General features: G+C 39.3%; 1 protein-coding gene across 12 annotated transcripts in view; it reads left to right on the top strand.

Annotated features, from left to right (window-relative positions):
- Nucleotides 1-12,782, top strand: part of C13H2orf76 (chromosome 13 C2orf76 homolog) — an 85,226-nt gene that overhangs the window by 24,490 nt on the left and 47,954 nt on the right. For all 12 annotated transcript variants that reach the window (XR_004670085.3, XR_004670084.3, XR_004670083.3 and 9 more), the window contains one exon: nucleotides 2,364-2,508. Coding sequence is in view for 5 of the 12 variants with exons in the window: in XM_034953937.3 (XP_034809828.1) it covers nucleotides 2,364-2,508 (145 nt within the window). In the remaining 7 variants the exon portion in view is untranslated. The remainder of the gene's footprint in view (nucleotides 1-2,363; nucleotides 2,509-12,782) is intronic.

Genomic DNA, 12,782 nt, shown 5'->3' with positions numbered 1-12,782 from the left:
GTGAGCCACTGCGCCTGGCCAGTTGTCTCCTATCAAACGAAATAAAGACTATGTTTATGAACTTTGTATAAATGATAGTACAGGATGCTCTGATTCTTCTGCAGCTTGCTTTTTTCCACTCGTGGTAGTATTTTTGAGATTTATCCATGTTTAATGCTTGTAGTTCAATCCATTCATTTCTATTGCTTGTCATATTCTATCATATGAGTACACCATCCTTTACTTATCTATTCTGCTGTTGATGGACAGTTGTTTCCAGTTTTTGCAGTTAAAAAATTACACTGCTATTAATGTTATTTTATGGTTCCTCCTTGTATATATATGTGAGATTCCTTAGGGTACCTATGTATGAATGAAATTGTAGGATCAAAAGGTATATGTATCTTCAGTTTTACTAAAGATCGCCTAATTGTCTCCAAGAGTACTGCTCCTTTAAGTCCCTGCCGTCACTGATGAGGTTTTCATTGTTCTCTACCCTTGCCAATAGTAGGTATTGTTAGACTTTGTAATTTATCAGTTAGATGAGTGATATGTCTCATTGTTATTTTGAATTTCCCTGACTACTAGTGATGTTGTATATCTTGCCTTACATTTATCAGTATTACAGGTATTTTTTTCTAGTACTTACTTTTATTGTATATTATGGTTTAAAGTTACATGCAAAGTTGTAAGTAGCACAAAGTAGGTGCTACTAGATAGAACTATGCCCTGCTCGTATCTTTAAAACAAATGCGTTTTTGATACTTCAGAAAGTGAATGTGAGAGTTAGAGTTACATCTTTCAACACAGATAAGTGAAAAGCGATGCTGAAAGGCTTGTGGAAGCTACCTATAATACACCATGTATGTAAAGTTAACCATACTGTGTATCTGTGGGCACAGTACTTCAGCCTATTTGTGTTTCACTTTTTCTGTATGAGATGATCTTACCAACCTCACAGGGTGATTGGAGGTGAGTGGGCAGTCGATGATCTAATGAATGCTAAGTACTTAGAATAGTATCTGGCATGTAAGCATTGCTGATATATAACAGAAAGTGTTGCTGGGCATGGTGGCTCACACCTATAATTCTAGCACTTCCGGAGGCCAAGGCAGGAGGATCACTTGAGCCCAGGAGTTGGAGACCAGCCTGGGTGACAGAGTGAGACCCTGTCTCAAACAAAACAAAACAAGATTAAAAAAATATATAGAAAGTGTAGTTATTGCTGTGCATAATAGTCTATTTTCTGTAGATTCAAATGATATGAATTAGAGTGTAAAATTATGTATTGGAATGGTGTGTGCGAGTCACTGCTCTGTCGTCCCAGGGCAGAAAATGCTGATGGAATTGGGGAGGGTACATGGGGCTTCTGATGTGTTTTCTTCCTAAAAGATTCAGAATGCATCAGAATGTTAAGATTTGACAGGGTAGTGTAGCAAGTTCTTTTTTTTTTTTAACTGTTTGCTTAAAATATTTCAAAACAAAAATATTTTTTAAGCATGAAAAAAACATTGGCAACTGTGCAGACATTTTTTGGAGGAAATAATTTGGGGTGGTTTTCCAATTTGTGTGTGTGTGTGTGTGTGTGTGTGTGTGTGTGTATTAGAAAGCATGAACTTTGGAATTAAATTGATGCTTGAATCCTGACTCCATCATTTACCAGCTTCATGATTTTGGGCAGTTTATGCAATCTCTCCAAGTCAGTCTTCTCATCTTTAAAATGTTATCTCATTTAATTCTCTCACGAAACCATGAGGCAAAATGCTTCATGTTTTGTTTAGAGAATTAAATGAATTAAATGAGATAACATTAAGACCTGGTACATGTGCCTCGTACTTAGTTTTAGGATGAACTATACATACTCAACTTTAGTAATGTGAAAGACGGTAACACCATCGTATATAATTAAATCAGCCCTGAAATCTGGCAGCATTAATGAAATTGAAATGCTGTCTGTTGATAGTTGATCCTAATGTAAATGTGCTTCCATCTCAGGGCCAGCTGAGGGGCCCACGGACGTAGGGCACCCACAATAGGCGTGTGTCTGCCGTGTGTTTGTGTTCGGCCGTCCTGCTTCTCTGCTTCCACACGTACACATGCCCCTGTGTTACTTTGGTTCATCTTCTGTACTCTGTCAGTTTTCTGCTGGTCAGAACATCTGTGATTGTGACAGAGCTGTCCAGGATTGCAGTGGATAGGTGGGTATAATCACTGGGACCCTTCTGGGGACTCTGGAACCTGGCTTCTGTTTGGGAACTCCGTCAGTGATCATGCAGCATGGAAGAGGGGGCTGGTGCCAGAGAGCTGATAGAGATGCAGGCTAGGTGCTGGTAGACAACTGTGAGCTGGCTTCATTTAGATGGTTCTCATGTCTCTTGCCACAGGAATTTCTTCACATGGCTCCTGGAGAAGTGACCATCACAGTTCGCCTCATCCGTTCCTTTGAACATCGCAATTTCAAACCTGTAGTGTATCACGGAGTGAATTTGGACCAAACTGTCAAGGAATTTATCGTATTTCTAAAGCAAGGTATGAGATGTGAAAGCCATTTTGTTTTACTAGTATTTTTTTAAAATAGCTGACTATGACATTAATAATAATCTTTAACAAATCCTAAAGTACTTTGAAAGATTAACCTGGGTTCCAAGCCAGGTGCTGGGCGAGCCCCGGTTCTGGGCCCTGGCATCTGCAGAGGGCCTCCCTCAAGGATTCTCACTGAATAGTCTGTGTCCTCATGAGGGATTGTGACCGTCATTTTTGGCTTCTTTTTTTTTTTTTAAATTAAAAGTAATATCTAGGTTTGTTGTTAATGGGGTTATGTATTTGGAGGTTGATTAGCAAGCGGGTGTAGTGTAGCTGATTGTGGTACCCAGCTGAGCACAGAGGTTGTGGGGTGGTCACATGGGGAAGTGTGGTGGGAGGGGAGCGGAGGCTGTACAGCAGGAAGTCGTGAGAGCTGCTGATAATTGTGGTCACAGACACAGAAACGGCGGTGCTAGTTGATTGTTTCAAACTAGAAGTATGCATGAAGTTAGTCTTCATTCTGTTATGTCCTCAATGGGTTTCTCTTCTCCGTTTTTAATTATTGAAGTGTTCCAATCATCGAACTTTGAGAAAACATCTAAAATAAGGTTTCATTACTTTAATTGAAGTGTTATTTATATATGGTGCAATCTGCAGATTTCTTGTATAGTTCCATTGGTTTTGACAAAGGTATTGCTTTATATCCAATGTAATTTTTTTACTTTGACATGATTTCAAACTCATAGACAAGTTGCAAGAACAAGACAAAGAATTCCTGGATGTTCTTCACACAGATTCCCTGTGTTAACATTTTGTTATGTTTGTTTTATTCCTGTGGAGGCCAAAGCAACTCCATCTTGGATACTGATCTGCCATATTGACTTCTCATTAGCCCCAGTTTCAAGATGCCTCTAGGATTTCCAGGTTATCTACTATTCCCTGTGTAAGAACAGGTACTTACTATAAATCCTGACCTTAGGTCAAGCAACCTTGATGTTATTGTACTTTGCTTGCCCTACACATCCCTTCAGATCACCCTTTCCCTGTGGTAAAAGCCCTGGGTCTGGGGGGTAGTGGTGTGTGGATCCCTTGTCTTGTCCTGCCAAAGCCTGAGACACAGACATGGCTTCTGTTTGTAAGTTCCTATTAAATATGTCTTTCTAAGAAACTGAATATGTCAGCCTCTTTCTTCAGCCTCTCAGTTTCCTCGGACTTTCTGGGGCAGGTTCACATAGACCTGCTCACCTTGAAACAATTCCTCACTCTCTCCCCTCTCTCCTCTTCCCCTTTCTCTCTCATTCTCCTCACTCCCCCAGATTAGGTAGCATCCTCAACAAAGAACAGTAAAATTTTAGAGAAGTGACAAGACAAAGGAAATGAACTCTAAATCTCTCAGGGTGACAACTTGTGGGAAAGTGAATACTAAGGCTAGTTAGTAAAACTCGTTAATGTGGATTCTCTTGTGCTGTCTCCAGACTGATAGAGGTCTAAAGTTGTCTTCAGTGATTAACCTTTGTTTTCCTTGGGAGAGAGGTGGGCAGGATACCTTTTCTCTTTGTAAATCTATTATATGTCCTGATTTTAGGCAAACGGAGGGCCGAGAGCTTTCCTCCATCTGCTGCTGCTTAATTGCCTTTAGCTCAAAAAAAATCCTTAGCTAAAGAGGCATATTTTGGGGGGCACTTCCTGGTCTCTGACAGTGTCAATTAGAAAGTGTCCTGCTTTTGAAAGGTCATTACCCAAAGCATAATCAGAGTTTGAAATAGAAACAAATCCGTACTTTTTTATTTTATAATCTTTGTGTGTATTATGGATTACAGTGTTTCTTAATGTTGACACAGCAAGTGCTATGATGTTCTTTGTACAGCACAGACTAGGTTCTTGAAGTCCTTGAGAATAAGATGTATGTTCAAGCTGCTGCAATGGCAGGGGAAGATGTCTTTTTTCCAGGGTCACGGTGTTCTTTTCTTCCCAGGTACCACAGATACCTTCCCCAGCAGAGCAGTGGTACTGGTCACAGTGAGATGCTCAGACCCACCTACTCACACCTTTCATCTGCAGTGGGAATAACAGCCACTGCTTGTTTCAGTTGTGCACTTAGGGAAATGTGTTCCACTGACTAAAAGGTGAACTTTTGGGGTACAGACTTTTCTGAGTTGTGGGCTCTGTGTCCAAGCCTATCTTTGTCATCTGATTTGAGGTACTATGGAACTCGGAAAGGTTGGTGGGCCACAGATTTGCCTTTTATGAATTGTGTACATAACAAAGACCAAACAGTTTGATAGTGAGGGATTTTTGAAATATGTAATAATAATAATGATAGCAAACATTACTCTGTATCAGGTACTATACTAAGAATTTTACCTAGATTATCTCATTTCATCCTCACAGCATCCCTCTAAAGTTGGAACCATTTTACAGGTGAAGAAACTAAGGAACAGAGGGGTTAAGAAGCTTGCCTGGCCACCTGCAGTGGCTCACATCTGTAATCCCAGCAATTTGGGAGGCTAAGGCGGGAGGATCACTTGAGCCCAGGAGCTTGAGACCAGCCAGGGCAACATAGCAAGACCCTGTCTCTCCAAAAAAAACCAAAACAAAACCCCAAAAAACTAGCTGGGCATGGTGGCATACATCTGTAGTGCCAGCACTGAGGAGGCTGAGGTGGGAAGATTGCTTGAGCCCAGGAAGTTGAGGCTGCAGTGAGCTTTGATTGCACTACTGCACTCTAGTCTGGACCACAGAGCAAGCTTGTGTCTCAAAATAAATAAATAAATAAATAAATAAACAAAACTTTCCTGATGTTGCATGGGTAATAAAAGGCAAAGCTGCAAATCAATAATATAATATATAATATATAATATATAATAAATATAAATGTATATATTTACATATAAATATAATAAACCTATTTCTGATGTATGATAAATTTATTTATTTATTTTGAGACAGAGTCTCGCTCTGTTGCCCAGACTGGAGTGCAGTGGCGTGGTCTCAGCTAACAGCCTCTGGCTCCTGAATTGAAGCGATTCTCCTGCCTCAGCCTCCTGAGTAGCTGGGATTACAGGTGTGCGCCACTATGCCCGGCTAATTTTACATTTTTAGTAGAGATGGGGTTTCACCATGTTGGTAGGCTGGTCTCAAACTTCTGATCTCAAGAGATCCGCCTGCCTCAGCCTCCCAAAGTGCTGGGATTACAGGCATGAGCCACTGCACCTGGCCTGGGAAATGGATATTAATCAAATATTATGATCATAGAGGTATCATAATATATTACCATCTATAGATGACTGTATTTTTTAGATTCAGAATACTAGACAAACCAATTATCTAGATAACATAAAATTATTTTAATTATTCTTAGTTTGCAAGCATTTCGATTCTTACTAATACTTTAGATCTGGTTTCCAAAGGTAAAGTCATCCCAACTATGAAAAAAGAACACTGTGGAAGCTCTGTCCAACCTTCCAATTCAGTCTGATGTTTTTCTCATGGTTAGACTGGGCTTATGGATTTTTGAGAGGAAGGTCACAGAGGCACAGAGTGATTTTATCAGATAGTATCAGAGGTGTACGCTTTCCACATCATTTAGGATTATTGACATTGACGTTGATTAAGTGGCTGAAGTCATGTCAGGTTTCTCTACTGTAAAGTTACTCTTTTTTCCTTCCCTTTTCAAATGGTACTTTTCAGAAGGAATTCATATCACAGTTAAACACTCGGGAGTTATGCTTCCCTTCCTTTAGAATAAACCATGTACAAAAATCCTTTGGAGTTCTGTGTGGCAGACTTGACTTTGTTGCTCAGATTTTGCTAGGTTTGGGAGCTCTTTCAGTTGCCTTCTGTGCTCCTCTGACATACGCCCTCAGTGTGCATGGGTGCACGTGTTCAGTACTTTTACTTTCTGGTACTACAGGATGCTCCAGACTCATCTTGTACATGCCCTGTTCCTAGAATCAGCTTTATTTCCAAGGAGTCTCAGTTCTTTTTTAGTGGAAAATTGTGTTAGAAACCAGGATCTAGGTACTATATGTGTTCATTGCTACTAGAGTGTTCTTTCTTTCTTTCTTTTTTCTATGGTAGATATCTAAAGACCAAGGAGTGTTATTTTAAACTGTCTCAGCTGATCAGACAAAGAAATATATGTGTCTATATTAACCTGTGCATATGTACATATCTATAAATATTTTTATATGTAATGATCTATATATAAATACATTAAACGTGAGTTCTTACTGATCTTTCCATCTCTGATCCATTACCCTGTGGGTCATTCTAGCTTCTTCTCCTTGCTTATCTGTTAATTCCCACACCAACAGTGAGAAACGTGGTCCCCCCATCTGCTATCCATTTATTTCATTGTTTAATTCTAGCATACAGGTATAGCAGTGTATCCTCATGGGAAGCAACTTGATATCAGTTAGATACAGTCCTTTTGTGTCCTTTCACCATAAGCACTGTAGTCTTACAAAATCTGTTCACTGCCAGAGTTATTTAGGTCAGCACTTTTTCTTCTACTCCCTTCAGTAAGGTTGTTGTAGCATTTGTAGTACAGATAGATGAGATTCTCTTGTCACCACCTGCATTCTTTCCTGGTATCCTCTGACTTCTTAAATTTTTTTTTTTTTTTTTTTTTTCTGAGAGAGGGTCTCATTCCAGTTGCCCAGGCTAGAGTACAGTGGCACCATCTCGGCTCACTGCAGCCTTAACCTCCCGGACCCAGGTGATTCTCCCACCATAGCCTCCTGAGTAGCTGGGACTACTGATGCATGCCACCATGCCTGGCTAATTTTTTATTTTTAGTAGAGACGGGGTTTTGCTGTGTTGCCCAGGCTGGTCTCAAAACTCCTGGACTCAGGCAGTCCGCTGCCTCGGCCTCCCAAAGTGCTGGGATTATAGGTGTGAGTCGCTGTGCCCGACCTTTTTTTTTTTTTTTCTTTTTTGCTTTGCATACATTGAGGTTCACTCTTTGTGCTACAAAGTTCTTTGGGTTTTTGACAAATGGATAATGTCATGTAGCCACCCTTACAGTGCCGTACAGAATAGTTTCACTGCCTAAAATATCCGCTGTGCTTCACTTCTTTATCCTTTCCCTCCCCATGCTGCACCCTTGGCAGCTACTGATTTTGTTCTTATCTCTTTATCTTTTCCAGAATGTCACTGAATTGGAATCATACAGTATGTAGACTTTTCAGAATGGCTTCTTTTACTTAGAAATATACATTGAAGGGGTCAGGCACAGTGGCTCATGCCTGTAATCCCAACACTTTGGAAGGTGGAGGTAGGAAGATCACTTGAGCCTGGGAGTTTGAGACCAGACTGGACAACAGAGTATGACCCCATCTGTACAAAAAAAAAAAGAAAAAAAGAACAGAGAAACGCATTGAACACGCATTGAAGGGTCCTTCATGTCATTTTGTGACAAGTCATATCTTTCTAATCTCCATTAATCTGGAACAATCCCCCACCTTTTGTTTTTCATTATATTGATTCTTAAAGAAAAATTTAGGCCAGTGTCTTATAGAATGTTACATAATTTACATTTGTCTAGATTGTTTTCTCATGATTAGGTTCGGGTTAAGCAGTTTTGGCAAGATTACCATGTAGGTCAGGGGTTAACCAACAACAGTCTGTGGACCATATATGTACCACTTTTGTGATTTAGTAGTAGAGTTGAATAGCTGTGACAGACTGTCTCAGAGACAGAGACTGGCCCACAAAGCCTAAAATGCTGACTTGCTGGCCTTTACCAAACTAGTTTGCTGGCCTTGATGTAGGTGATTCCTCCTTGTTGCATCACATCAGGAAACACTGAATGTCAGTTTATGCCTTCATTGGTGATACAGATTTAAATCCTTTGGCTAAAGGTGCCATCCACCAGATTTTCCTGATGTAAAAGTGTCTGTCTAATTTTAAGTAGTCTATGGAGTGATCAACATTGAGACCATTTACATATCTTGTTTCTTATGGTTTTAGCATTTGTTGATGATCCTTATCTGAATCATTGGTGGTTGAAAAATTGTGATTTTTCTAATTCTATGATTATCTCTACATGTATTATCTGGCACTCTTCTGTAGAGAACCCGTCCCTTGAAGCCTCTCTTTTTTTGAAAGGAATACAATAATGTGGCTGCAGCACAGTCATAACGTATTATTGCCTTATCACGTGAGGCAGTTCCTTCAACATACTGTTAAGGCAATGCTTTCTTGTTTTTACTACTCTACTACAGGATGTACTGCAGATTCTTTAATTTAAGTACTTTATAATTTTAATACACAAAATAATACTTGGCCTGGCGTGGTGGCTCACACCGCAATCCCAGCACTTTGGGAAGCCAAAGCGGGAGGACCGCTTGAACGCAGGAGTTCGAGACCAGTCTGAGCAACATAGCAAGACCCTCATCTGTACTAAAAATGTAAAAACATTGGCCTGGCCTGGTAGTGCATGCCTGTAGCCCAGCTACTTGGGAGGCTGAGATGGGAGGATTGCTTGAGCCTGGGAGGTCGAGGCTGCAGTGAGCCTTGATTGTGCCACCGCACTCCAGTCTGGGCAACAGAGAAAGACCCTGACTCAAACAAAACAAAACAAAACTATTTTTATCATCCCTGGCTATTAATCTTTGGAACGAGAGTGTAACAACAGAGCGGGTGTGCTAACCTAGGGATGGCAGGTGGTTTCTTCTAGGAAGGGAGTAACAGTGGGACTGGCAAAAGATAGAAAGGCTTTAGCTGTACCCAGATTGTTTTACTTAGTTAAAAAAAATAGTAAAGGATCTATAGTAATATGACTACATGTTAACATTTGTAAAATCTGGTTGGTGGGTTAAGTGAATTTTTTGTTCTACTCTGTGCTTTTCTATAATTTAGATTATTTTATAATTAAAGTAAAAAGCATATAGCTTAACCTTTGAATCTTACCATCATATCTGATAACGATACCTTTTCAGGTTTGAATGTTGGTGCATAGTTTTGATTATTAGGTGTTTGGTATTGTTTGTCCATATAGATTAGTCATTGGCTTAGTTTTGTTTTTTTTCCTTTAGGTGTTTATACTTTCTCAAAGGTCTTCTAATGTAGATCCAGCATCCAATAATAAGTTACAAATTGTACCACTTCTATTTTTAGAGCCTTTACTGTGAGGCAAAGAATTATTTTATTGCCTCTTGATATTTCAATGGTTTTCTAGACTTTATTGATTTTTGTATTGAAATGTGTGTTTTAACATTTCAGACTCCCCTGGGGCATTGTAATTTTCAGTAGTATATTTGTTAAGTTGCCTAAATTTTTCCACTGATTTTTTTTTTATGGAGACTTAATTGTATGAGAAAAGTTAGTGGTTACCTTCTCGTGACCTTCCTTTCTATTAATGAAATATTAAATTAGTTTTTGCAACATTCTGAAGTCTTAAGTTCAAAGGTGGGAAAACATAAAATGAAAGAAAAACGCAGTGCAAAGTGGGAAATAATTTTCAGAATATAATAGATACGTCATAAACTTTTGCTTTCAGCCAAGATGGAGTGGGACCAGGGGACCAGGCTTGCTCTTCTACATTAAACAACTAAAAAAACTATGTATAATATATAAAACAATCATTTCCCTGGGATTGGGGAAACAGACATGGTGACCCCTATGATTGTGCCACTTTCCAGGCCACAGGGCGGGGAGAGGGAATTCAGGCAAAGCTGGTGGGTTCCATGAGTTTAGGAGTCAGAGCTGGCAGTCTGGAGTGGACCCTGGAGAGTTCACAGGGCAGGGTACAGGGATATAGAGAGCTGCACAGAGAGATGGGGAGCTCTGAAGATTTGCAGAGGATCTTTGAAGATATGCAGAGTGTGAGTCTTCAGTTGTGTATGGATCAGTGCAAGCAAGTAAAGAAACCACTGGAAGCCTGGGAAAGAACCACCTAAAACTAGTAGAATGAGAAATGCTCGGAGCTCCTACAGGGCTGGGAATAGTTTTTATTCCACCTGTTGGAGTGGAAACCTTGTTATTCACAGGTTATCGGGCAGAGTATCCAGAAGGGTGTTGCTGCAGTAGTAGAGCAAAATTAGCTGTAGACTGAATTCTGCCCTGGTCCCACTTAACAAAGTTCAGAAGCACAACTCGAAAGGATCAAATTGTTTCCAAGTAATTTAACTGTGTTGCAGAAGAAAGCTCAAGAAAGCTTACAGGAATACAGAAATATCCAGCACCCAACAAGATAAAATTTACAGTGTCTAGCATCAAATCAGAACTTAACAGGCATGCAAAGAAGCAAAAAAGTATGACCCATAATGAGCAGAAAAAAAAATCAGTCTATTGAAACCAACCCGGAAATATTGCAGGTGATAAAATTAGTAAACAAAGATGATGGAGATAATTATGACTATATTGCAAAATGTTCGAGAAGCTAGAGGAAAGATTGAGCATGTTAGGAATGGAAGATATTTAAAAATACCTGAATTGAAAATAGTGTCTGAGATGGGTATACACTGGACAGGATTAGCCTGCAGATTAGATGCTGCGGAGAAAAAATTAGTCAACTTGAAAACATAGCAACAAAACCATCTAAAATGAAACACAGGAAAAGACTGGAAAAAATAAAGCAGTGGGGTGGTATGGGACAACTTCTAGTAGCCAAATATACATGTAATTGGAGATAGTGAAGGAGAGAGGGACGGGGGACAGAAGATATATTTGAAGAAATAATGATTGAAAATTTTACAAATATGATGAAAACTAGAGACTCACATTTCCCAGCAGTTCAACAAATCCCAAGCAAAAGAAACATGAAGAAAACCACACCAAGGCATACCATAATCTAACTGCTTAACTGGTGGTAAAGAAAAAAAATCTTAAAAACAGCAAGAGAAAAAAGAACACATTACATAAAAAGGAACAAAGATGAAATTGACAGCCAACTTCTCATCAGAATCAGTGCGTGCCAGAAAGAAGAGACTGGATTAACTTTTTTTTTTTTTTTTTTTTTGAGACGGAGAGTGCAGTGGCACGATCTTGGCTCACTGCAACCTCTGCCTCCCAGGTTCAAGCGATTCTCCTGCCTCAGCCTCCCAAGTAGCTGGGACTACAGGCATGTGCCACCACGCCCAGCTAATTTTTTTTCGTATTTTTAGTAGAGATGGGGTTTCACCATGCTGGCCAGGCTGGTCTCGAAATCCTGACCTCAAGTGGTCTGCCCGCCTCAGCCTCCCAAAGTGCTGAGATTACAGATGTGAGCCACTGCGTCTGGCCTGGAGTAACTTCTTTAAAGCAGTTAAGGAATGAAGCCAACATGAAGATGTTTTCAGACATACCAAAGCTGAAAGAGTTCATCACCTGGAGATCTGCACTGTAAGAAATGTTGGAAGACCTTCTTCAGGCATAAGGAAAATGATACCAGATATAAATCTGGATGCACACAGAGAAATAGTACTGGAAATGGTAAATATAATAAATATAAAATATTTTTTCTTATTTTGAAAATAAATTAAAAAATATTTGACCATTTAGAGAAACACAACAACAACATATTGTGGGTTTTGTGGGAAATTTATGACAGCAGTAGCACAAAGGCCAGCAGAGGAGAAATGGAAGAATCTTTTGCTATTACAAAGTGTAATAGTATCATTTGGAGGTAGACCGATAAAGATGTTTACTGTAAACCTCAAAGCAACTCCTGCCTCCCAACCCCACAATCTAAGGGTTACAGCTAATGAGCTAACAAAAGAGATAAAATGGAATCATAAAATATTGTCAAATAGACAATCCAAAAGAAGACAGAAAAGAGGAAATAGAGAACAAATTTAAAAGAATAGCAAACTTTAACCATATCAATAATCACATTGAAAGTAAATGGTCTAAATACCCAATTAAAAGACAGACATATAATAGGAAGTCCCAATTATATGTTACCTACAAGAAATGTACTTTAAAGATAAAAATCAAGTAAGAATAGAAGGATGAGAAAGTTATACCATGCTGATATGAATCCAAAGAAAAGTGGAGGGACTGTATTAGTATCAGATGAAGTAGATTTTAGAGCAAAATATTACTAGGGATAAAACTATCACTTCATAAGGATAAAGGCATCAACTGAGAGGACATAACGATGCACCTAACAACAGAATTTCAAAATAAATGAAGTAAAAACTCATAGAACTGCAGGAAGAAATAGAGGAATGGAACAAATAGAAAATCAGTAAGGATCAAGAGAACTTAAAAACACTAGCAACCCAATCAACTGAATTGACATCTATAGAATCTTGCTTCCAACAATAGTGGAATTTACACATTTCCTTCAAGTG

Source organism: Pan paniscus, chromosome 13 (assembly GCF_029289425.2).
Source record: "Pan paniscus chromosome 13, NHGRI_mPanPan1-v2.0_pri, whole genome shotgun sequence".
NCBI classification, from domain to species: domain Eukaryota; kingdom Metazoa; phylum Chordata; class Mammalia; order Primates; family Hominidae; genus Pan; species Pan paniscus.
The sequence above is the reverse complement of the archived record's forward strand: the minus strand, read 5'-3'. Positions and strand labels throughout refer to the sequence as shown.